This window comes from Sinohyriopsis cumingii, chromosome 3 (genome assembly GCF_028554795.1).
Source record: "Sinohyriopsis cumingii isolate HCF-2022 chromosome 3, ASM2855479v2, whole genome shotgun sequence".
Classification (NCBI taxonomy): Eukaryota; Metazoa; Mollusca; class Bivalvia; order Unionida; family Unionidae; genus Sinohyriopsis; species Sinohyriopsis cumingii.
The window spans coordinates 23,868,836-23,896,809 of NC_142963.1; the positions used below are offsets into that span (position 1 = coordinate 23,868,836).

General features: G+C 34.6%; 1 protein-coding gene across 1 annotated transcript; it reads left to right on the forward strand.

Moving 5' to 3' along the window:
- The first annotated feature begins 2 nt into the window (after positions 1-2).
- On the forward strand, positions 3-27,974 carry LOC149802542 (uncharacterized). The gene is made up of 4 exons (XM_089951794.1): positions 3-249; positions 12,094-12,141; positions 14,737-14,847; positions 21,617-27,974. Exons 1-4 carry the CDS (start codon positions 157-159, stop codon positions 21,728-21,730), a joined length of 366 nt encoding a protein of 121 aa, XP_089807920.1. The 5' UTR covers positions 3-156; the 3' UTR covers positions 21,731-27,974.

Below are 27,974 nucleotides of genomic sequence, written 5' to 3' on the forward strand. Positions count from 1 at the left end.
TACTTACCTGATAGGTTTGTGAGAATGCGATATACAAGTTACCCGTATACACCGACGCAAACTACAAAAAATATGTGCATGTGACTGGAAAGAGGTGGAAACATAAGGCTGACTTAACAGACTATGTGAGTGGTAACGGGTTTCTAGTGAAACAAGATGGCATCAACATCAGATAAGATACCTATTCTGCAAGCATCGAGACCGGGAGGTGATGTATTATATCATGACAGTACTCAGACACCACGTGCCGTAAGAGTTCTCTCTCTCTCTCTCTCTCTCTCTCTCTCAAAGTGGGTAACATTAGAACTTTTCTTTTGACCAGGAGACCTACCATTTAATATATAAAAAAACCGGATCCCAAATAGCTTGAAAAATAAAGCGGGGCTCTGATTTGCATTGCAAAAAAACATCCAGTCATACTGTTTAAAATAACACATTATGTTTTGAAGTAGGAGAAAGAATAAATGGCGGTTGGGCAGAAAATCCCAGGTACCTTCCTAGGACACCTCCCACCCCCACCCCCAAATTGTTGGTCTGATATGAACCTGTTAACTAATAAATTTAAACCAGTTAACTTTGAGATTTATAAAAATTACTCTTCGGAACAGTGAACTTTTGGCATATTGAGCAATTACCCTCATTTGCATTTGATGCAGGGGCTCTTTGAGTAAGCATCATTAAGGTAATGTACGACATCCCACCCCTCGCTCAGTCAAATCTTTAAATTGCTGTACAGTCAGTTGATAATTAGCACACAATTTCTAATGAACATGTGGAAAATTATTATTATTATTATTATTATTATTGGAGCGTCCGCCTCGGGTGCGGGGGGGGGGGAGTCCGGGTTCGATGATACTAGCAGATACCTAGCTTGGTACTAGCTACCTAGCTTGGTACCAGCTACCTAGCTTGGTACTAGCTACCTAGTTTGGTACCAACTCCCTAGCTTGGTACTAGCTACCCAGCTTGGTACTCAGCGTTAAGAGGTTAATGTTAGGACTGGTCGACCTGGTGTCAGGATAATGTGACTGGGTGGAACATGATGCAGCGGCATGATGCTCCAGTGTTAGGCATCACTATAAACTGCCACACTACAGACAATATCGTGATATTTCTGAAAAAGTTTTAAAGCTACGTTAAAAATTCTAATCATACACACATTATTGTTGTTGTTATTATTATTATTATTATTATTATTATCTCCCCCTGGGGATAAAATCGAACGCAAAAGTTGTAGCACGTTGTGTGCATGCTCAAATTTGAAACAACACAGTCATTCAGATTAATAATATAAGTAGTAATAACATCTTGTACAAACCCAAATACAACAACAATAAAATGAATAATAAAGACCCCACATTACTATCAATGAATATAAATATTATTATAAATAAGAAGTTGGAGTTTATTTCTTTTTATATATGATGAAAAACCATACATCGCTGCTATCCAGGAAACTAAAATTGATAACTCGATCACAACCTTCGAGTTATTTCCACAGGAATGTTATGTATATAGGAATGTGGGTGGGTTTGATTACCTGTATTTAAAGATCTACAAATGCAGCCGGCCGAATCTGACAATAGATCAGATAGTTCGTACAGAAGACCTAGTAGTCACTAGGAATAAAATCTGCTAAGAACGGACATAAAAGTCGTATACATGTTCTGGGATTTTAAGTTGAATAGCACTAATAGGACGAACAAAGCATGTAAATTAAGGTATACGCTTGGTAACCTTGATTGACTGACCCTTGTTTAGAACAAACAGTCGTCTTTCTAACTCGTATTATGTCTTTCTAACTCGTATTATGTCTTTCTAACTCGTATTATAAATATGTAAGTCCTGGTCATGACCAAATTACCAAGCAAATTCTCAAACATTCAGTTCCTGACCGAGTTAGCAATAGCGATGCCCAACTACCACGCAAATTCTCAAATATTCAGTTCCTGACCGATTTAGCAATAGCGATGCCCAACTACCACGCAAATTCTCAAATATTCAATTCCTGACCGATTTAGCAATAGCGATGCCCAACTACCACACAAATTCTAAAATATTCAATTCCTGACCGATTTAGCAATAGTGATGCCCAACTACCACGCAAATTCTCAAATATTCAATTCCTGACCGATTTAGCAACAGTAATGTTATATAGCTTTTACCCTATCACTACAAGCACATGCATCACCCCAAAACATGAAACCGCTCCCCCCAAAACACACACACACACACACACACACACACACACACATATATATATATATATATATATATATATATATATATATATATATATATATATATATATATAGTGAAATCTTAACCAAGCAACTTTACAAAATACCCTACAGAAAACAGTAGAAAACTAGTTCATTGAAGAAACAAAACTCATGAAAAAAGCAAACCGTATCTGCAGTGACAAATTAAGAACAAAATGTAAACAGCTAAAAGCTGACATCAAAGAAAATGTTAAAAATTCACATAACACCTTTGTCAGCAGCACGAGCGGAAACCGTTCATGATATTCGAAAGCATTCTTGAAATACTTTAACAGTGAAAAGAAAGACTCCCAGGGTATTTGTCCATTTCAGACAGATACCAAGTCAGTAGAAATAAGAGCAGAATAAACGTGAAACTGAACACCCAACCATTTCAGAGACGCGATTTCACCATGCATATTTCCAGTAGTACCAAACATGGATAACATCGTGGTAGCGTGTTTAGGACTTCAAAAGTTGCCACACAGTTTAAACCTATCAGAATCCTATGGTCCAGATTTAAATTTTTATGGTCCAAATGAGATTAAAGAAATCTCTTCTGAGTTGGCACCAGTGCTTACACGCCTCTTTTGACAATCTTTGGACATTGGCAACATCCCAATGATCGGTTTTTAGAAACTAGATAATCATTCTTCAAAATAGGTGATTGCGCAATGACCAGTAATTACTGCCCAATACCACTCACTTTTGCTCTTTGCAAATTGCCTGAGCATATTGTCTAACATCATGAAACACTTACATAGCTTTTCTTTGTTATATGGTAGACAACATGCCTTCCGAAAATTACGTATATGTGATATGCAGCTGTACTGTGTTATTGATGACTGGGCAAATTTTGTAAATATGGGGGACCAAGTTTATATTTTTGTAATAGACTTTGAAAAAGCATTTGACACTGTCCCCTATGAATTGTCAACGAATAAACTATTTCATTGTGGAATACCAGGCAATACACTTCGCTGGATAGACCATTTTTTATGTCTGTGAGAACAGAGTGCTGTGGTAAATGGTTCCAGATCTGGTTGGTCCAAAGTAGCTTCTCCAGTACATTAAGTCACAGTACTTGGACCAGTGTTTTTCTCCTTACATAATAACATCAGAATCGAAATTTACTCAGAAATTCGCATCTTTGCAGACGACTATATGTTACAGAATAATCGAAAACTCGGCAGGTTACCAAGATGATTACAAAATAACATTGGGGGCGCTCACCAATTGTTATATACTTTTGAGAGAGTGATGTATGTAAGGTGAAGTTGTTCGCATATAAAACATGCACAATGGAGAGAATGTACTCCGTGCTACATTAATGTAATGTGAATGATATTTCTTTGAATACTGTACTTTTGGAAATTGTACATGATGTAAACACACTGCTAACTAAAATGACTGCTCCCTTGTGCTAAAAAATCAGTCTGAATTAGTCTAAAGTACACTATCCATAGCAGCTATTAAAATAGGGAAAATGAATTTGCCAGACTAGACAATACTAGCTTCTGAAAGTGCAATGAATGAACTAACAAGTATGTAAAATGTAAAAAAAAAGCTATCTGCTCTTTTTTGTACAATTTACCTCTGAAGTTCAGGAAGTGAAAATGACCAAGTAGAGCTAGCACGTTTTGAAAGGCGCACATCTGGAGTAAGGCCAAGCTGTATACTCTATAACCCATATTACACCCATCAAGCATACGTGAAAATAAAGGCAATTAAATGTTCTTTGAATTATACCTACGATATACAAGGTCTTTTTTAAATACCAGTATAACCAGTGAGAAAACCGAGGAAATTCTTTTTCTTTAAAATGCTAATGCAAAATACGAAACTGTTGAGCGCCATCATTAATAACGAAGGGCAGTAGGCACGAAAATAGAGCATGGTTCCAACCTAAAAGTAAATGCAACATAATGCAAATGACAAGAAAGATATGCCATAAAACCATTATTTCATATTCATTGGAAGGTAAAAATGAAATAGAACATTCAGGGCTCACTAGTACTAGCGATCTAAAATGGAACCTTCAAATTCACAAATTATCCACCAGAAAAAAATCAAAATTTTGTTTTTAAAAAGTAGAATGGAAAATAGATTAAAATTTATCCACAAAAGTGTAAACACCAAAAGCAAAAATACCCGGCTACAATTTAATCACCCCACCCCAACCCCACTTTCTGAAAATCCAGTAGAAATCAATACGAATATACTTATCAGATACCTTATGCGCAGATTGATAGCTACAACCATATAATAGAATTTGTTACCAGAAAATAATGACTACTGATGACTCCTCAAAAATAATTTCAGAACTTTTTGTGTTAATGGCGATAATTTGTCTCTTAAAATAAGATCTTGTTTGAATGGTTGGCGCTGCGTATTGCAAACATGTCGCTACGATGTAGCACGGAACCAATTAAGATAAGATATGGATTGGATTAATGGGATTAAGATACCAAAAGGGTCAAAAGGGACTCTGTGGTTTTGCATGCTACCTACACACCCAGCACCAGTTATTGCAGACTTAATTTATGCCACAACCCGTGCATCAGTTTTATCTGTATTCCATCGGTCGATCCATGGCATAGGAAAACGGGTTAAACTCACATTGTCATATGTTGAGCAGGGTCATAGGAATCATTTAAACTGGTCAAGAGGCTGAGAAAATGTATGTAACTTAGTTAATCACACTTTCAGCAATTTTGAATGGGGGTGGGTGGAGGTATGCATTACCTCGGTTCAAAGAGACATGTTAAAATCGATATTTATCCGCGACGATTTGCTCAGTGATTTTATTAGCAAGATATTTATAGTTCCCTGTCATTTTTATAAGCACTACATCAGTAACTTAATACTACCGTTTTTAGTGGAAATATATAATTATAATTTTCAGACAGTTCATCGATTCACAACGCGTAAATATTTGTAAAATATCAGAGGCATACAAAGAAACGAATGAGATTAAAAAGCGAACAACATGAACAAATATATGTTATAAATCCGCCCAAGTGTAAAGTATTTCAGCCAACTAAGTTATTTAGAGAGGAACTTGTTTACATATATCGCTAAGTCGCCGTGTTATAATGGTTAGTTCACTGATTGGCTTTCTTTTTAACAGCTCTTTTAATACATTATTGGTCATATCTTGCGAAGGAAACGGAAGCTAAGTGCCTTTTCCAAGGACATACGAGGAAGGAGACCCTCGTTGGGCTGGGCGGATAATGTTCATAGTGAAGACTGATGCGAGACCGTTTTCATAGTGTTTTATATTTTAATCACTTTATTCCACAAACTTGCTGAATTCACTGGATTGGGAAAAAATCAAGTGACACTAAAGTGGTGGTTTGGGGTTAGAGACTTTTTGTTTTGTTTAATTTATTTAATTGTGTAAATCTTTCTGGTTTTTTTTTTTTTTTCAAGTACATCCAATCCCCTTCTTTCGCAAGTTCCCAGTAGAGGTCGCGTAACCCGAAATTTTTGTTTCATTGCCTTTACTTTTCATTTGAAAAATATGTAATTTAGTTAACTTTATTTTTTTTTTTTTTTTTTTTTTGGGGCACCAGACAGATGCCCCCCCATTCCTAATTACATAAATTATTTATGTTTTTGTATTCCCCCAGATATGTTGTTGTGTATTATTTCATCGTTTTTGTGACGTGAAATTAGGAGTTCGGGTATTTATTCAATCCCTAGTGTTTCTATAGAGGAGTATCTCCGAGAGTGATTTTGATTATCCTTCTCGGTTAAACTTCCTCTTTTTCGTTTCCTCTGTGACCTTGCTAGGGTCTCCTACATCCCATGTTTGCTATATGTTTGTGCTATGGGTTATGTATGCTATAATGTGTTTTTGTTGGGATAGCTTGTTGGATCAGATTCTTGTAGTGCATGAGTTTTCCTATTATATTGCGTAATATTATATAACGGAAGTTCTTTTTATATGTTTTGAATTTTGAAGAAAGGTGATATCCCCTTATTTTTTGAATCTTATTGATTCTTATGTATGTGATAAATCACCTTTCTTGGTTAGATTAGACTGAGCTCCATGAAGGGTTCACATTTTTTTTAATTATTATGCTTTTCCCCCGTGGAGCAGGTCTATCTTTTAATTAGAAATATCTCAAAATTGTTTCAATCGTAGTGGGAAAAAAAAAAAAAAAAAAATTTCAGGTAAGTTTTTTAAAATTTAAATTTAAGTTTAAAACTCAATTTCAATTCCAAAAAATTTTATAGATATTAGTGATAGAAAGGATAGAGATTCAGTTTTTATATATTTATTTACAAGAGGGGTTCCTTTCCAGATTCTGCCATGGGCCTGTTCACTTCGCGTAGCGCCATGTGACATAGCCCCATGGCATCATTATCTGTACTTTCCCTCTTGAGGTATTCCCTATGTTAAAATTTAATTGGGCCACATTTCTTAATATTATTAACAATAAAACTTGAAATTTTATATAAAGTTGCTTTACTAAAGTCACCATCAAGATATAATATACATTGTGGTTTAAATTTACTCTTTAAGTTAATTTCATCAATTATTTTATTCCTATCAGCTTCTGTTTCCTTACAGTGTAACATAACGTGTTTTTTATTGTATATTCCTATTTTACACAGCGGACATTTAGGCGGTACTCCGACCATGTGCCGTCTCGCTGCAACCTCTCCCGTCAACCACGCATCATGCATGTATTTGAAGGCGAGGCTTTGTATTTTTAAAGATCCTAATTGTGACCAGTGCCCCCATGCCTTTTTCCAGTTCACATATAAATTTTCTCGTTCAACTTTACTTAGTATATTTTTGGTTATGTCATTCCGAATCCATTTATATGAGAGTTTTTCGTCCTGGTCCCAAAATTCTTTTGTGTCCCTATATTTCATTAATAGATCTCTTATACTCTTAAATTTTCTAGGTGTTTCTAAAAGTTTCATTAATTTGTTATTTTTATATATTCCCTCCCTGTTCCGCAAAACAAAACCAAACCAATATATATAAATCCCCTCCCATGGTAATTTAGGTTCGTCACTCAGTCGTTTAAATCTATTTAATATATTGGTAACTTTTAAAATTATGGGGCTTGGTAACCCTATTCCCCCTGATTCTTTTGCCTTGTATAATGTTTCTTTTATAACATAATGTAATTTAAAATCCCATATATATTTAATTATAAGTTTATCTATATTATTTAAAATTATGTTACTTATGTTAGTAGACTTCATAATATAGTTCAAATTTGTATACATATATGTTTTGGCCACCTGTGCCCGTTCCATTAAACATAACGGCAGAAGTGCCCAGATATCGATATTTCTTTTTATCTCACATTCCATTTTTTTACAGTTTTCCTTTTCTTCATTTTTGCCAAAGTACACACCAAGTGCTTTAACGGTATCTTTAAACATATGGGCTGGTATGCTGGAAAGCCTACCGCGCCAGTTGCCTATCTCTAAAATTTCTGTTTTATCATGATTTATTTTTGACCCCGATGCTCTTCCAAATTTTTCATATTCCTTTATAAGGTTCTCAAAGGATTTCGGGTCCTCTAAAAAGTTAGTGCAATCATCTGCATGTTGTAACATTTTCACTTCCTCTTTGATATTTGGAACATTTATACCTTTAATTCCTTTGTTTAGTTTTACACTGATACTGAGCATTTCAATTGCTATCACGTATAATAGCATTGATAGTGGGCATCCTTGCCGCACCGATCTTTTAATGTCAAATTGTTCTGTCATGGCTCCGTTATTTTGAACTCTTGAAGTAATGTTATTATATAGAATTTTTGTCCATTTCCGGAAAGGTTCTCCAAAGCCAAATTTTTCCAGGACTTTTTGTATATAGATATGCTCTATTCTATCAAAAGCTTTTTCTTGATCAAAAAGTACCATAGCAGCTTTCTGTCCCTTATTTTGTACATGTTCTATAATTGCAGTTATGCTTAATATGTTATTTTGTATGTCCCTATTTTTGGGCCCACACGTTTGATTTACATTTATTATTCCACCTATCCCCTTTTTTAGCCTATTGCTTAGGATTCTACTTAATATTTTGTAATCCGTATTAAGGAGGGAGATGGGCCTCCAATTTTTTAGTTCTTCCCTATCCCCTTTGCCTTTATATATTAAAATGATAATCCCTTCTTTCATCGTTTCCGACATTTCATTATTTCTTAAAAATATATTGTTATATAACCATTCAAGAATGGGCAACAGCTCTCTGCAAAATGTCATATAGAATTCAGCAGAGAGTCCATCTCCCCCTGGAGATTTTCCCTTATTCATTGCATTTATACTTTCTAAAATTTCTTCTTGTGATATAAAGTCATCACATATTTGTTTAAAATCATCATTAATTTTTTCACATGGTATATCTTGTAAGTAATCATCAATTTCATTCTCTGATATTTTTTGAGACGTATACAGTGTTGCATAATAGTTTTTAATATGATCCATAACTTTCTGTTTTTCTATTATTGTTGTTGTTGTTGTTGTGTTGATTTTTACCCTCTCCATAAATTTATCTCCCCCCATTCTTTTCTCTTCTCTTTTATATAATCCCTCTGCTTTTTTATATATCCCCGTAAATTTCCCTGCCCTAATTTCTCTACCCCTACTTTCTATTTTATTTATTTCTTCCAATCTGTTTTTTAAATTGGTCTCTATATCCTTAGCATTTGTTTTTTGTAGTTGGTATCTGATCGCTTCTCTTTCTGTTTTCAGTTTCCTATTTTTTAAATTACAGTGTTCAATCGCTAGTTTTTTTAGTTTGGCTTTAAGTTTTTCCCACTCTAATATTATATCACCATATTCCTCATTCTTAAAATCTTCTATCTCTTTCTTTACTCTTTGTATAAAATCTGTATCTTTTAAAATTGAATTATTTATCATCCATCTTCCGTGCCCCCATTTTATTCTATTTTTAAAGATTACAGTCATATTAATAAGTTTATGATCTGATATTTTAAAATTTGTGATACTCGATTCTTTGTATACATTTTCATCATAGTTGTTACAGTAAAATTTGTCTAAGCGGCTTCCTTTATTTATTTTATAATTATAAGTATATTCTTTCCTTAATAAATTCTGTACTCGGTACACATCCGTTAATTTATATTTTTTGATAAAAAAGTCCATATCCGGTTTGATCCTAATATCGTTTGGCGCTAGATCCCCCTCCCTATCTATATTTTCTCCCACCCAGTTAAAATCGCCCCCTATAATTATATTCCCTGTTGCATATTTCTCTATATATTTATTTAAATTCTCTAAGAATATTTTTTTATGTTCCCTATTTGCTGGCATGTATACATTAATTATATGCACATCCTCTATTGTAATATGTATCATCCTACCGTTAAAAACTTTATCTACTTCTATTCTTTCCCATGTCAAACCTTTTTTATTTTTGATTAGAACTGCCACCCCTCCTTTAATATCTGTGTGTTCGTAATCACTAATTAATAAGAACCCATTTAGGTAACTTTCCATTATTATTTTTATATTGTCTTTAAAACCGTTATGCGTCTCTTGTATTAACAATATATCATAATTTAGATCTTTAGGGAATTTAAAAATTTTTTCCCTATTTATACCATTTATATTTATAGACAAGAATTGTAAGTTTTTTCCTTCCATTCTTGTCTCTTCCAGGGTGTCGCTTTTTCCTTATTATTCTAAATTATTTAACAAATTATTATAATTCTTGTGTTATAAACTTGTTTGTGAAATGTCTGTAGGAGGGGCACTGGTTTCCCCACCCCCCTCTGATGTATCTGTACTATTTTGTGTTTCCCCTGCACTTGTCACTGTTGTTTGGATTGTACTCTCTGACTCTGTGTTCATGGTTTGTATCGATTCTGTTGTTGTTGTTGTAATTACGTTCTCTTTCTCCATTTCCGTGTCATTTTCCGTTTCCAGTTCCGATTCATTTCGTCCCATATCATCTCCCTCGCTTTCCAGTTCTGAGTCTTCTTCTTCTTGTATTTTCTCTATTTCGGCCTCTATAGTTTTCTTTCCCTGTTTATTTTTCTTCCGTTGTATTGCCTTCTCCTGTGGTGATATAGCTTCCGAGTTCCTTTTCGCCCTCTTTCTCTTGGGCATGGGCGTCGATGTCAAAGGGGTGTCTGTCTGTGGGCTATCTCCTAGTTGTATGTTCTCTAGGACACTAAATCTATTTTGTGTCGTTATCTCTTCTTCAATTTGTACACCCGCTTTTGCCGTTTTGTTTGGGCTCAGGTAGTTCTCCCACTCCAAAGTCTTGTGCCCCTCTATTTTTGTGATCTCTAGCTCGGGTAGTCCTTGTAATTCCTTTTCTCTTTCTTTTTCTTTTTCCTCTCTAACCTGTCTTATCAGATTGAGGATCTCTTCCTGTTGCTTTTGTAGTTGTTGTTGTTGTTGTTGTTGTTTTGGCTGCAGGGGTGCGGTTTTCTGCCCTTGTTCTGATGCTTTACTGGCATAGGTTTCTTCTTGATTTTTGGGTCTCTCCATTCCCCCTTGACAATCTCTAGGTCCATGACCTTTTTGGTGGCACAGGGGGCAAACTCGATCTTGTTCGCTCCCCCTGTACCATGTTTTCAATCGGAAGCCCAAAACATAGAAGAAGATCGGGATCTTCTTGGCATCTTCTCTGCTGACATACAGAAGTCTATTTCCTGACTTGATTGGGGCAAAGCCCCACACAGTCGCCATTTTGTGTGTGACTACGCTCACTCCCGTCTTCTTTTTGATCTTATCCACCAATTCTTGGCTATCCACCTCCATGGGAAGTCCCATCACGTTGATTTCCGTCAATCGTGGCTCCATGGTTCTTATAAAGGGGGCAGCTTTGTAAACTTGGGCTGTCATCCCCTTTACACTTATTTCTCCCTCTTATAATAACGGTATTCCTCCTTTTGGATAGATCACGAATTTATTGAGTCCTCCATTTTGTAGGGCGTCAATCTTCCCTATGTCCATCCCCATATGATGAAGTGCCATCAAAACTTCGCTTTGTCGTGGCGGGTTGGTGGCGCCTTCAAAGTCTATGGTTTGACACCCAGCCGGGTGGTTCACTATCATCCTGTTATCTTCATACTCAGTATGAAAATACTGCCTGATCTTCGATCTGACTGGTTCAGTTTGACCTTCTGGATCCATTTTGTTTTCCTTTTTTTTTTTTTTATTTTGTTTGTTTTGAAATATGTGCGTGGGTTACACGATACTATTAGTGCGATATCAAAATCTTATCTATTTGATTGTGTGATTTAGAGCCTGTCAACCCCTTTTTCTTTTTCTCTAAATCTTATAGTGAAACTACAATACAGCAAAATACATTTAACATAAGGTGCAAACAAAAATGTTGCTCCAAATACTAAGTGAATTCAACTCACTCTGCACTGTCACATATAAACCCAGCCGGGATTAATAATGTGCAGCGGTGCAGAGAAATTGAAATGTTTTGGTAAATGCAAATATCTAAATTATAAATATATGTTAGTATGAACAAACCTAATGTTCCTTTCTACCTCGCTTCAAGGATTTTCAGTCTACTTTGTCCTCGTTTGCTTTGTACGCGCCATTGCTATAAGTGACTGTACTTCTCAACAAGGAGTGTAAGAAAAATATGTAATTTAGTTAACTTTAATGCCATTCATTTTAGCCTACGAATCATATTATTTGTTTTAGACAATTTATTTCATTGTTTCTTGTCTTCACTAACAGAATTAAACATAGAAAATTCGTATAAAATCGCGTTAACGCAAAATTTGCATATGTTGAAATCGTAAAGCTGACGTATACCTGTATACAGAGCTTGTGTTCAGCAATATAACATACCTTTCTTTTGCAGAGAGCGTTGCAAGTGGGTTTTGTTGTCCTTGTGGTTCTCATGGTTGTGGTAGGTACTATACACTTTTTTTTTGCAGAAAAAAAGATGAGACATTTGTAGCGTTATCTCCCTTATGCTGGCCGCCAGGTGATGCACATTTGTTTTCATTAAACTTTGCCAAAATGTTATAGAATAGGTTTTCCAAGGAATTTCCCCACTGGCAATTTTTGTTTATTACAGCAGGTATAAACAACATACAGGGTTCAGTTATTGTTGGGGGAAAGTATCTCTCTATCTGTCTTCTCTCTCTCTCTCTCTGTGTTAGCCATTGATTTGGGTTTTAAAGTTAAGATCTTGACCTTATTTCTAATGTGCATTTCTCAGAAAATTAATTGCTGTCCATGACTGTTTTTCTTCTGAACTTCAGAGGTAAAAACTGAGCTAATCACTTTCTTTTGTCTACGATATTGTTTAATTTTACAAGTGCATTAAAAGTAATGTCTGTAATTGAAAATTGATTTCTGTTTTTGAATAGCAGGCAAAATTAGCCTACTTTGTGCTTTTTCATGTATATTTCCTGAGAACAATGAAGCCCTCATTGCATGTCATCAGTTGTTTAGACAACACCAATTTGTATCAGTAGTGATTTTAAAAAAAAACATTAGAGTCAATCTAAGTACATAAAATAATTGTGAATGTGTATGTTAATCTTCTCTGTATCGTGAGAGTTATAGAGCAAACAACTTGCAAAGTGTTATCACAGCTTTCCTCAGTGCCCCAAACGCTGGAGCGAAACCTCAGTCCTACCGTTTGGAAGACAGCTGGTTAAAACTGTCTCGAAGTTGAATGGGGGAAACAACGCGTATTTGCATTACCTAAGAATACAATGCACGATTTACTTTCATCAGTAGTTAAATAAAACGAACCTGAAAATGCTTTTTATTCATCCCTCCCGGTCCTAATGGTATAATCACTACTGTTATAATCATCACCATTGTCTTGTATGAGAGAGGGGTGCGTTGAGGGGTGTTTCTTTTTTTCTTCTTCTATAAAACAATTTTCATTTAAAGTTTTTATTAATGGGTTCTGTTGTTGATATAATGTATACTGATTTAAGTTGTCAATTTTACCATATCTTGAAATGAGGATGATACACGTTTTGAATTCTACTTTTCAGAGACCGTTAAAGATAATGTGAATGTCTTTCATCCGTCGTCCATCCATTAGATCAAGTTTTTTATTGCTACTTCACATAAACTACATGGAGGATTGCCATCACACACATTTCACCCCATGATCTTGTTGGTCCTAAATGAAAATGGTGTTGTTCGAACATCCAATATGGTCGCTATAGTAGCCATCTTGGAAATCGAGTTATTAAGACTTCATTGGAATGAATGTTCATATCAGCATGGGATTTTCACTAAAAGGCTTCTTCTGATGTCTACTTAGACCTAAGTGAAAATAATACTGATCTGATGTCTAATATAACCACATTGGCAGACAACTTGCTCCTACTACAGGCATGGTCATTTCAATACGAGTTTTTCACAAAAAGACTTCTTTTGTCTGCTTTCTCCTAAATAAAAATGGTGCTCACTGATCAGATATACAGTATGGCCACTGTGGCAGCCATCTTAAAATGTTGTTATTGCTCCTTCTTCTCAATGGATGAATATATCAATATCTGATTTACACTAACAAACATATGATGTCTACTTAGTCCTAAATGAAAATGGGACCAATCTGATGTCCAGTATAACTGCCACAGTAGCCATCATGAAAATCTTATTGTCACTCCTCCTACATTGATTGTCATATAAGCATGGTGTTTTCACTGAATTTCTTCTTCAGATGTCAAGCTGGTCCAAAATAAAAACGGTGCTGATCTGACATCCAATAATCCAAGTTGGCTTTCATGGCCTCCATCTTATAGATCCTGTCATCACTTGAACTCCACCTGAGCAAAAGTCATATGGACATCGTGCTTTTTTCTGAAAGAATTTTTGTGATGTACAGTTGATCTTAAATGAAAATGGTGCCAGTTGGATGTCCAATACAGCTGCCACAAAGGTCTAATGGTACCATTCAGACACTGATTATGCCTGCCATAGTAGCCATCTTGAAAATCATGGTATCACTCTACTTATCCAACATGGATGGTCATATTGACATTGTGCTTTCATCAAAAGATTTCTTATGATGTCTGTTTTTTACTAAATACAAATTATGCCAATCTGATATTGAATACGGCCATCTTGGCATCCAGCTTGAAAATCCTGCTGTTGTTATTCCTCCAAAATGGAAAGTCATGTCAACATATGGATTTCACCAGTACAGTTATTCTTGGTCCTAAATGAAAATTATGCCAAGTAGACATCCAGTATGTCCACCACAGCAGCAGATTTGTAAATCTTATTAACACTTAATAATATCAAAGATGGTTTAAACATTCAGCAGTTAAAAAATAAATGGTCTTTTGTTGAATTCCTGTAAATTATTTTCACCAGTAGAGTGTTGGTCCCTTTGGGAGACTATTGTTAACAATTGTACATGTTATGTTATGCATTCATATAAAAGATTGGCTTGTAAATACTAAATAAATATGTCAGTCACTTAAAAAAACACATTGTTATTAATTTTATTTTTATTATTATCATGCAGATAACCCTGTCATTAAGCATATACAGGGGAGTAGATCTTGGAGATAATGGTGGCCTTTACTTCATGCTTGGAGTCAGTTTGATGGGATATGTTGTCACCACAATTATTTTGGTAAGTTTATGCAAAATGAATAATATTGGTTAGAGGTGAAATGATTCATTGATATATCGCTGCATTGATACTTTTGATGTAAGGATACACATACTGATACAAGAGAGCGAGAATTGATATAAAATGATACGTATCGGATGCAAGTTATTTTAGTCTTCATCAGTAATGAATATTTATTATTAGTTTGCCGTGTTATTCTTTAAAGTTAGAAGTCCTCTGAAACAGCATTTGCAGTCCTAGGTACTCATTTATTAGTAAAACGAGAAAGACTGTTGAGAATACTCATTTGCCGTCTGCAAATTAACACATGTGACATGGTTCATGATCTGTACCCCCTCCCTCCATGCTAATTATCTTAACCCAACAGCATGTTCAGCGTACATGGTACATTCCAGATATTTTCCACATGTATAATGACATACTTTACTAATAATTTAATGGTCACTTTTTTTGCAAAATTTCTACACTGAATTGTATATTTTCTGCTTTGGTCAAATTGAAAGCTACACTGAACATCCAGTAGGAATACATGTTGGATGGAAAAAGACAGCATGATGGTCAAATTCACTTTCAGTGGTATTTTGAATGTAGGCAGGCTAGAATACTGAGCCTAATTAAAACACAATTTAAAAGTGGAATGTAATATTCATTTTTTATCAATCAGTTTAGCCCTGCAAATCATATGCTACAAAACTATATATCCATATCAGAGTTAAGGTAAACTGAATAAATAAGGTTGAAAAAAATTAAATTGAGAAGTTAAGATATTTCTTTTGAATACCTCTGTCTGCACAAGCACACTATGGCATTGATTGACTAAAAACCCAAATACAGCATCATGGAACAGACTATGGCATTGATTGACTAAAATCCCTAATACAGCATCATGGAACAGACTATGGCATTGATTGACTAAAATCCCTAATAGAGCATAATGGAATAGACTATGGCATTGCTTGACTAAAATCCCTAATACAGCATCATGGAACAGACTATGGCATTGATTGACTAAAATCCCTAATAGAACATCATGGAACAGACTATGGCATTGATTGACTAAAATCCCTAGTAGAGCATCATGGAACAGACTATGGCATTGATTGACTAAAATCCCTAATAGAGCATCATGGAATAGACTATGGCATTGATTGACTAAAAACCCTAATAGAGCATCATGGAACAGACTATGGCATTGATTGACTAAAATCCCTAATAGAGCATCATGGAACAGACTATGGCATTGATTGACTAAAATCCCTAATACAGCATAATGGAACAGACTATGGCATTGATTGACTAAAATCCCTAATACAGCATCATGGAACAGACTATGGCATTGATTGACTAAAATCCCTAATAGAGGGTCATGGAACAGACTATGGCATTGATTGACTAAAATCCCTAATACAGCATCATGGAATAGACTATGGCATTGATAGACTTAAATCCCTAATACAGCATTATGGAACAGACTATGGCATTGATTGACTAAAATCCCTAATACAGCATTATGGAACAGACTATGGCATTGATTGACTAAAATCCCTAATAGAGCAATATGGAATAGACTATGGCATTGATTGACTAAAATCCCTAATACAGCATTATGGAACAGACTATAACATTAATTGACTAAAAACCCTAATAGAGCATCATGGAACAGACTATGGCATTGATTGACTAAAATCCCTAATAGAGCATAATGGAACAGACTATGGCATTGATTGACTAAAATCCCTAATACATCATTATGGAACAGACTATAACATTGACTGACTAAAAACCCTAATACAGCATCATGGAACAGACTATGGCATTGATTGACTAAAATCCCTAATACAGCATCATGGAACAGACTATGGTATTGATTGACTAAAATCCCTAATAGAACATAATGGAACAGACTATGGCATTGATTGACTAAAATCCCTAATACGTCATCATGGAATAGACTATGGCATTGATTGTCCAAAATCCCTAATACAGCATCATGGAACAGACTATGGCATTGATTGACTAAAATCCCTAATACAGCATCATGGAATAGACTATGGCATTGATAGACTTAAATCCCTAATACAGCATTATGGAACAGACTATGGCATTGATTGACTAAAATCCCTAATACAGCATTATGGAACAGACTATGGCATTGATTGACTAAAATCCCTAATAGAGCGTCATGGAATAGACTATGGCATTGATTGACTAAAATCCCTAATAGAGCATAATGGAACAGACTATAACATTGATTGACTAAAAACCCTAATAGAGTGTCATGGAATAGATAAGAAATCTGGAATGGTAGTCAGTAACCTACTGATTCAAGAAGGTAAGTTTATGTTAGTGAAAAATCCTATAATGGAGTAGATACATCCAAAAAGATGATATCTGTGATCTCTGGAAAATGGTACATGACAGCCACAAAGATCAGTTCCCCAACATCTTAAAGCTGAAAAAGCTAGCTATGTATATTGCCCCTTCAGAAGGAAGCACAGAAAAATATTCATATATACATAAGAAACAGATTATGCTCAGAAATAATTAACAGAATATAATACTTATATAACTAGAGGTGATATCTTTGACAGATTTTGATTTCAGTAGAGCCCTAAGAAAGTGGAGCAGGAAAAAAGAGAGACAGATATTGAAGTGTTAGGTTAATATTGAACTATGACCATTTCATCCCCCCCCCCCTTTTTATTCTCTCTCTCTCTTTAAACATTAAGAAAAATGCTCATACAGTTCCTGTTAATTTTGTTTAGTATAAATTAACCTACCATATTTACTTGCTTAAAAGTTGAGTCAAACTGCATACAACAAAGATCCTGATCTGTCACAGCACAGTGTGCCTGCAGACCAGGGTATATGTTGTTTGTTCTACATATTACTGCTAATAAACTGCACAGACCCATATCTGCTGGTGCATTATGCAATGGCAGATCTGGGTCTGTGAGGTTTTCAGTTAGACTTGACTTGTCAGTATATAAATAACAAAGTTGCTACTGCCATTTTTCAAGGGGTGCAAGAGCAGAGTTGCAGTGGTGAAATACATTAACAACAAGAATATATTTGTGTTAAAAAAATAGAAAAATATATATTGCTAAAGACTTAGGAGGAAAATGCAATAGTTTATGTCACAACTTTAATCCAGGTATAAAAAGATTTATGAATATGATTAAGGATTTTTGTTTGTTAGGTATGATTTCCCATACATAGATTTATCATTTAACTGTTTAAAAGAATGGAGACACAATTGCATTTCTTGTACAAGCTGAGCATCCCTTTCCACAATATACTGTAGTAGTGTCTTTGTTTATCTTGGTCTCTGTGTGACTTTATCCATGCATATCAAGTGGCTTTGCATATTTAAGCATCTGTGTGAGTTTATCGATGCATATCAAATGTCTTTGCTTATCTTGGTCTGTGTTTGAGTTGATCCAAGCATATCAAATGTCTTTGCTTATCTAGGTCTCTCTGTGAGTTTATCCATGCATATCCATGCATATCAAGTGTCTTTGCCTATCTGGGTCTTAGTGTGAGTTTAGCCATGCATATCAAGTGTCTTTGCTTATCTGGGTCTCTGTGTGCATTTATCCATGCATATCAAATGTCTTTGCTTATCAGCGTCTCTCTGTGAGTTGATCCATGCATATCCATGCATATCAAGCATCTTTGCTCATCTAGTACCTAGTGTGAGTTTATCCATGCATATCAAGTATCTCTGCATATTTAGGTCTCTGTGTGAGTTGATCCATGCATATTGAGTGTCTTTGCTTATCTGGGTCTCTGTGTGAGTTTATCCATGCATATAAAGTGTCTTTGCATATTTGGGTGTCTCTATGTGAGTTAATCCATTCATATCAAGTGTCTTTGCATATTTTGGTCTCTGTGTGAATTGATCCATGCATATCAAGAGTCTTTGCATATTTTGGTCTCTGTGTGAATTGATCCATGCATATCAAGTGTCTTTGCATATTTGGGTCTATGTGTGAATTGACCCATGCATATCAAGTGTCTTTGCATATTTGGGTGTCTGTGTGAGTTTAATCATCCATATTGAGTGTCTTTGCTTATCTGGATCACTGTGTAAATTTCTCCTTGAAAATCAAGTGTCTGCTTATCTGTGACTCTGTGAGGCTATTCATGTACATCAAGTGTCTTTGCATATCTAAGTCTCTGTGTGATTTTATTCATCCATGTCAAGTGTATTTGCATATTTGGGTCTCCATATGAGTTTATTCATGCATATTGAGTGTCTTTGCTTATCTGGGTCTCTCTGTGAGTTTATTCATGCGTGTCAAGTTTCTTTGCATATCTGGGTCCTTGTGTGAGTTTATCCATGCTTGTCAAGTTTCTTTGCATATTTGGGTCTCTGTGTGAGTTTATCCATGCTTGTCAATTTTCTTTGCATATTTGGGTCCCTGTGTGAGTTTATCCATGCATACTGAATGTCTTTGCTTATCTGGGTCTCTCTCTGAGTTGATCCATGCTTGTCAAGTTTCTTTGCATATTTGGGTCCCTGTGTGAGTTTATCCATACATATTGAATATCTTTGCTTATCTGGGTCTCTATGTGAGTTGATCCATGCTTGTCAAGTTTCTTTGCATATTTGGGACCCTGTGTGAGTTTATCCATGCATATTGATGTCTTTGCTTATCTGGGTCTCTATGTGAGTTGATCCATGCTTGTCAAGTTTCTTTGCATATTTGGGTCCCTGTGTGAGTTTATCCATGCTTGTCAAGTTTCTTTGCATATGTGGATCCCTGTGTGAGTTTATCCATACATATTGAATGTCTTTGCTTATCTGGCTCTCTGTATGAATTTATTGATGCATATCAACTGTCTTTGCATATTTGGGTCTTTTATGTGAGTTTATTCATGCTTATCCAGTGTATGCTTACTTGGGTCTCTGTGTCAGTTGATCCATGCATATGAAGTGTCTGCTTATTTGGGTCTCTGTATGAGTTTATCCGTGCATATAAAGTGTCTTTTCACATTTGGGTCTCTGTGTGAGTTTATTCATGGGTATAGTAATGCATTTGTATATGCATAAAATGATTTGGATAATATAATCCATGTATAAGTTGATTCGGAGTATAATACAAAGCTAAGATTTTTTGGTCAAAAAGTATTGTCTCATAGGCCGGAAAATACAGTAATCAATGTTATGATATGTGAGTTACAGATGTCATGATATGTAACTGATGTCATGAAATGTGAGTAATCAATGTTATGAAATGTGAGTAATCAATGTCATGAAATTTGAGTAATTAATGTTTTGAAATGTGAGTAATCAATGTCATGAAATGTGAGTAATCGATGTTATGAAATGTAAATAATCAATTTTGATTGTCAGATGATCTTATACCCCCACACACACATCATTTGCACAGTACTTTTGGTTTGATTATGACAGTATTCTTCATCAGGTAGTTAATTCCTCCCTCAAAACTCATTGATCTCCAACAAATTACATCCCTTCATCCAAACAAAGAGTTGACATTATGATATACAAATACAGGAAACAATATTTAGAACGATGACATATGTAAATTTTCTGTGGGAGATTATCTTCCCTGTCAAGATCCTCGATACGCAAAGTACCGTCTCATCATGATTCCATGATGATCATACTATATTTTACACACAAGCTTCCTGCGTGGGTTCGAGTCTCGGATTCAGCTAATGTCGGTATGTGAGAAAACTTGCCAGTAGCTTCACGTGGGTCGGTGGTTCTTTCCGGGGTTTTCCCAGGTTCTTCCTCCCCCATTAATACTGGCCACCATGTATAGCCTATCGTGTGCTGAAAAATGGCATTAAATACTGCTACAACAACAACAACAACAACAACTACACACAAGCTTTGTTAAATATCTTTGGAACTTATCAATTCCAAATCATATTCTTGTTCAGTGGTGACCATAAACTTACACTGGCTGCATATTCTGCCTCCCTCCCCCTTCAGACCCTTATGCACCCTTCTGCATGTTGTGCCAGGAAGCTAATCAATGCAAGAACTATGGTGGCTTAGTGCTAAGCTTGCCTTAGTCATTACCAAAGGGTCAAAGTTTATCATCATGTCATCCTGGGTCAACTACAGCAATCTGTCCTTTTGAAAAGACACTTTATTCCGATCGCCTTGGCACCAAAAACATACTTGTCTTGAACTGCTGTAAAAAATTGTACCAGACAAAGCAAATTCCAAATATGGTCTCACAGGGCTCTTGTGTAACAGAAGAAGGATCTTTTTCTCATACATGTCAAGGATCGTTGGATAATTTAGGCCACATAGTTTTGGTTTAGTCACACTGTCTGTCATGTATCCCCTAAATTTTAAGTCTTTGTCAGATGTCACACCTATTTTGATGAACCTGTTTTACTGTTACATGGTTTAATCTCCTTTCCAATTATCCTCAGTTGACTACCTTCAAATCATGTTATGATATATTTATACCATGTGCAGCAGTGAAATTTTTTACCCCTTTGTTTTTTGTTTTAGTTTCAAATATAATGAGATTTTGAGATATTTCTTGATTTCCTCTCCTTATAAATCAGTTATGACCTTGCCAATGAAAACACACACATTCACAGAGAGAGAGAATTTACAACCATTTTCTGACAAGTTTGAATTTTCATGAGTCCTTTAACAACTAGAAATACAATTACTGTAATGTTACTTTTAATGGAATCAAAATGTAATGATTCCTTTTAATGCTAAAAGTAGTGTAGAATCTTACTGTAAGTCTGATACATTACTACATTTCAGGTTGTGTTTGTTCGGAAAGGAGAACTTCCAAGAGAGAAAACTTGGTTTCTGTACTTTGTGGGTGGCTGTGTCATTTTGGAGGCTATATTTACTGATGTGTTGCTTTTTCAGTAAATTACAATAATCATGGTGGATTGATACTTAAATATTTATTGATGTGTTGCTTTTTCAGTGAATTAAAGTAAATCATGGTGATTTGATGCTACAATATTTACCAATGTGTTACTTTTTCAGTGAATTGCCATAAGCATGGTGGAGTGGTGCTACAATCTGGAATAAGCACTAGTCAATCATGATAGATGTTTATTATATATATATATATATCATCATTTATAAAGCAACATCTTGATCGAAAACAATTATAATAGGCACAAAAGAGAACTGTCTGGCCAACAAACATGTTTCAGTAGTTATTCTCTTAATTTTGATATGAAGCTACTTTATCCTGATAGCTGGCTTTGTTTTATTTTTCTGAATCTAGTATGATAACCATAATTTCAGTTACTATTTATCAGTGTATTATCAAATAAGCATTCTGTTTACCTACTTTATAGTTACATGCAGGAGTGGAGAAAGGCAGAAGATTCAACACAATATATTTTGTTTCTGTATGTTTTGATGCATACAATCTATGTAAAATGTTTTGATGCATACAATATATGTTGTGAGTTTTGCTGTATGCAGTCTATGTAAGTTTTGATGCATACAGTCTATGTAAGTTTTGATGCATACAGTCTATGTAAGTTTTGATGCATATAGTCTATGTAAGTTTTGATGCATACAGTCTATGTAAATTTTGATGCATACAGTCTATGTAAGTTTTGATGCATACAGTCTATGTAAGTTTTGATGCATACAATCTATGTAAGTTTTGATGCATACAATCTATGTAAGTTTTGATGCATACAGTCTGTGTAAGTTTTGATGCATATAGTCTATGTAAGTTTTGATGCATACAGTCTATGTAAGTTTTGATGCATACAGTCTATGTAATATTTGATGCATACAGTCTATGTAATATTTGATGCATACAGTCTATGTAAGTTTTGATTCATACAATCTATGTAAGTTTTGATGCATATAGTCTATGTAAGTTTTGATGCATACAGTCGATGTAAGTTTTGATGCATATAGTCTATTTAAGTTTTGATGCATACAGTCTATGTAAGTTTTGATGCATACAATCTATGTAAGTTTTGATGCATACAATCTATGCTGTAAATTTTGCTGTGTACAATCTATGTAAAAACTTTAACCATAGCATTATTTCAAAAATTGTTTCTCAGACGTGTGTTTGTGTGCCTTGATAGATAATTTACTTGTACATTTCATTAGCTTTGATCTAAAATGCACTAAATAGAAATGTTTAACACATTAGAATATTATCTAACTAATGAAAACATTTGTTGTTAATATTATTAGTAGTATTGTTATACATGTTTCTTTCATATAGTTTGTAAAATCCAATGGGATGTATAAATCTTACCATCGTGATCAGCATTATTGAAACAAATACTATATAAACTCAATATTAATTGATCTATTGCTTACTTTGCAATCCCTCAGTGCTTCCTACATCAAAAAAATCTACTCAAGTCAGGCTTTAAACTTTTGTCATCTCAAGTCCCTGTGTTGTGAAGAAAGAATCTGCAAGAAATCTGTGTGACCACTCCACACAACCCACATGAGTTGCAATGCCTACCGATGGTCCATATCTGGGCACACCCTATCTCTCGCTTTCTCTCTCTCTCTAAATTTGTACATTTTTAACTCTGAGGAAATTACATAATCATAGAACATAAAGGAATTCCTTATCTTGGGTCCTCCTGCTGACTAAAATTAAATGTAATGATGGCTGCTGGGAATTAGACCATGCCAAAGAATCTCTGAGGGCATCAGTTTTATTTATTTCTTTCTTCTTTTACAAACTTTTTGATATAACAAGAAAGGATAGATACAACAGAAAACTTAACCATTTAGTCATATTACAGTTTAGATTCAATATGGCAAGTATGTGTTGCAGCATTTGTACACAGAGAGGTCCTCACTACAAGTTATCTTTTATTTTTTTGCAGGATACCTCTTTGTGTACACTAGAATTCTATTTGGGAAATTGGAGACATGATCATACAAAGTTTAAAACTGAGTACTTTTTTTAGCAGGTAAATTGCATACAGTAAGCTTTATTGTTATAGAAGACTTAAAAAATTCAATCCAATATGTTATATAAGAGCTATGTTACATGAAATAATTTCGGTTGTTGTTAAACAGGAGCTAAACAAACATGTTGAACCATTACATAGCATGCTATTTTTTCTTAAGAGCCTACAGGCTATAGGACACAAAGTAGATAAGAGGTGTAATTATTCTGTGTTTGGAAGGCCAAGATACCTGTCCCAGCATGCTACAAAATAAATGTTGATGGAAAATCACTTTAAAGTTATATTTTTTAAGTTATATGGATTATCTTTTGTTAGATTGTATGTTTAAATTATATATTATTATGTATATTATAGTTTTTGATAACTCCTGGTACATGATTTTTAATGAGAGAGATGCAAATGCAGGAAAATTTAAGACAATTGCAAAAAGTGGAAAGAGGCACATTCAGAAAGAAAAAAAGAGCTGTAAACAAAATTGCAAATACAAAAGTAAGAAAGGGAAAGAGAAAAAGAAGAATGGCAAGTACAGATACAAAAAGAAGAGCGAGATGCAAATGAAATTACAAATATAAAAAGAAGACAGATCGAAAAGCAATTAAAATTATAAGAATTATAACTGGCAAGTATGAAGCGCCCCCTCATGAAAGTTCAGTTTCTGATGTTACCAAAAATAGTACCCTCTTTTAAAGAATAAGCTGTAGATCAATATTTTTCACATCTACAAAAATGTCTGAGAACTTCAGATGACAAAGAGCACTGGACTTTGTTATTACAGAGTGTACGTGTACTTATTGGCACAGTTTGTGAAGTTTATACTTTACTGTCAGTGTGAGCAAGTGCTAATTATGGTTTGGTCAAGAAATGAACCTTAAAGGTTTATGAGTTGGTACCTGAGGCAGTTTCAGAATTGCAAAGAAAGGGAACTAGTTAAATCCATGTCATGTTTGATAGGGCAAAATAACAACTGTTTGACAGGTGGTGTGCATCTAAAAAGATTGATAAAAAATTATGACAAACTTAGCTCACATTTGTCAAAGAGTTCAAGAACTGTGTCCATAGTGACATGAAGACTTACCTTGAAGGATACCATTTAGACACTTTGGAAAATGCTGCTTTTACAGCTGATGAATATTCCTTTGCTCACAAAGTTTCATTTGTCAATAAGATTTCCTCTCAGTAGATGGTAGGTAAGAAACCACCTGTCTCAAATGAGTACTTACAAATTTCAAATCTGGCATACAGTATACATTTGTTGGGTCAAACCAACCCATTCTGACTTTGTTATGGAGAATTATGAACCATTCATGGCAGAAGGCTCTATTATCACTTACTGGTGATTCATCTAATTTTATCCCTATTAAAATTTTAAGGAACACGGGAGCTTCTCAGAGTCTTTTATTATCAAGTACTTTGCCTTTGTCTGAGAAGTCTTCTTCTTCTGAAAGTATTGTTATTCATGGAGTAGAGTTCAGCTTTATTCAAACTCCACTCCATAATGTTAATTTAACATCAGACTTAGTTTCAGGACCAATGATTATTTGTGCTGTGAATTTGTTGCCCGCTGAGTGTGTTCATTTATTGCTAGGAAGTGACTTTGCTGGATATAAGGTTGTGACTAATTCACATAATCAACTAATAAGCCTTGTTTTGATCAAAAAGTTAATCTTATTGAAAATGAAATCCTGATTTATACCCTGTTTGTGCAATTAATATAGCTATGGCAAAAAGAGCTCTTGAGAATGAAGTTGATCAGGAAATTATTCATTTAACTGACACATGTATTGATCAGGCTTTTGAAGAGGTCACTTTTGCGACATTTACTGATCAGTCAAAAGGTATGTGATCCTCTTTTAGCCATTAATTTTCTTGTTTCTAAACAGGGTGACAAACGGCAATCAGTTGTTATCAAACAGGAAAAAGATCCTGATATCTACTGTTGTTTCAAATGGCTATTAGCAAAGCTGATTCTGCAGAGGTACCAACTTGATATTTTTTTTTAAATGGGGTCCTTATGAGAGAACAGAGACCACCTGAGCTATCTGCTGGTGATTAATGGTCAGTGAGCTATCAAATTGTTGTTTCTAAGTTGTATAAACTGGAAATTCTTAGTTTAACTGATGAAACTCATTTAGCAAGACAATTTTGAGTCTATAAGACTTGCCACAAAATCTTACATAATTTTTATTGGCAGGAAATTTTTTGTTTGTTTTTTTTGTCAAATGGTTTTGGTTCTTTTGGACATGTTGTCTATGGACCATTAAAATTATTAAATGATAAACTTTTAACAGGATTCTATATTAATCCTTTAGATTTTGTCTTTGATTGTGAAGTGGCAACAAATAATCTTCTGTCTATTCACTCAGAAAATAAATTTAAAGGAGGTCAAAACCACAAAGGTAAAAACCAGGTGATAAAGTTCTGTCTCTCTTGCCAATATTTCAAAATCCTCTTCAGCTTAGATATTGAGATATTATGGTTTTTATAGAGTTCAAAAGAAAGTAATGTTAATTATATAACACCTCGGGAGGTGGAAACAGAAATAACTCCACCACCAGGCATGTAAGTATGTGATGGCAATATGTTGATCGAGATAGGCCTTTAAATCATCCAGTAACTTTAGTTCTAACTGTCCCACACAGTGACGATTTAAATGATGATGTAGAACCAGACTGTGGTGACTTTGGTTCAACCAGTCTTCAAAATTTTGAAATATTAAAGAATCTAGATAAGAAACTTAAACATCTACAGCCACAGGGAAAAGATTGAGTTAAAGCAACTCATATGTCAACATGAGCACTTCTTCCCAGATGTTCCAACTTGAGCAAAGTTAACATCATCCCCAAAACAAACTCATTTTCGATACCAAGAATTGATGTCTGTATTGATAGAATTGGAAATGCAAAATATTTCACCAAGTTCGACCTGTTAAAAGAATTGTGGCAGATTCCACTTATGGATAGAACAAAAGGCCTTTGCAACTCAGATGGACTCTAACAGTACAAAGTGATGCCATTTGGTATAAAAAATTCTCTAACAACACTCCAGCACTTAATGAACATGATAACATCTGATACAGGTGGCTGAGATGCATTTATCAACATCAGTGTATACAATGATTTCTGGAAAGATCACCAGAAACTACCCAGAAATTCTTCATTCATTTGATTTAGGCAAATTTGACAAACTAAGTGAAAGTGAGTTTTGCCAAGCTTGTCACATTTTTAGGACATATCGTGGGACATGATGAAGTTAAGCATGTATAAACTAAGGTTAAAGCTATCTCTGAATTCCATATGCCTATCAATAAAAAGCAGCTGATGTGATTTTGGGGTGTGGGTTGATATTATCAGAAATTTTGCTCAAATCTTTTCATAATTGGTGAGCCCCTGACCAATTTATTAAGACGACAAGTTTCATTGGTCTGACAAATATCAGGAGGTGTTTAATCTAGTTAAAGGCCATAGTTAAAATTTCACCAGTTCTTTCAGCTCCAGATTTCAATCAGCCATTTAAAATGTTGATGCAAGTTTTGTAGGGGTTGGTGGCATATTAATTCAGGAAGATAAAAATGGTGTGGATCATCCAGTGTACTATTTCTCTAAATATCAGATAATCACCAGTGAAATTATTCCACTACTGTGTAGGAGTGTTTGACTTCAATTCTGGCTTTTCAACACTTTGAAATTTGTATTAATTTTGTTCCAATTATTTTATTTAATAAAACTAAAAATCTAAGATTGTTAAGAGTCTAATGTTCGAAGAATAAAAACATCCGTATTGAGCACATCAAGGGAAATTGAATTCCTGATTTACTTTAATGTTTATACGAGTTCTATATTGTTTTATTTTCTGTAAATTTCTGTACATTCATTATACATCTTCCTGTATAATTTTATTATTATTATCGATGTTGTGTTTAATTAATATGGAAAATAGAAAGCTTTATTGCATAAATCTTTCTTTGGCTTATGAGGGGAGGTGTTATGTATATCTAAATTTTGGTGAACTCCTGGTACATAGTTTTGTCCAAAAAATTTTAATTTTTATTCATTGCTGTAAATTGTAGTGGTTAACTATTGCTGGATTTCATACATGCATATGGTCTATTTTATGATATTAAAGAATGTAAAATTACATAGGATTTATAAATAGATAGTATATGTTGACAGTCACTGATAATAAAATACAATTCATCA

What these genes read in the sequence shown, in the direction of transcription:
- LOC149802542 (XM_089951794.1), top strand. Translation starts at nt 157, where the DNA reads ATGGCATCAACATCAGATAAGATACCTATTCTGCAAGCATCGAGACCG. An exon ending in GTACTCAGACACCACGTGCC is followed by an intron (nt 250 to 12,093) that starts GTAAGAGTTCTC and finishes TTTCTTTTGCAG; the next exon opens with AGAGCGTTGCAAGTGGGTTT. An exon ending in TTGTGGTTCTCATGGTTGTG is followed by an intron (nt 12,142 to 14,736) that starts GTAGGTACTATA and finishes ATTATCATGCAG; the next exon opens with ATAACCCTGTCATTAAGCAT.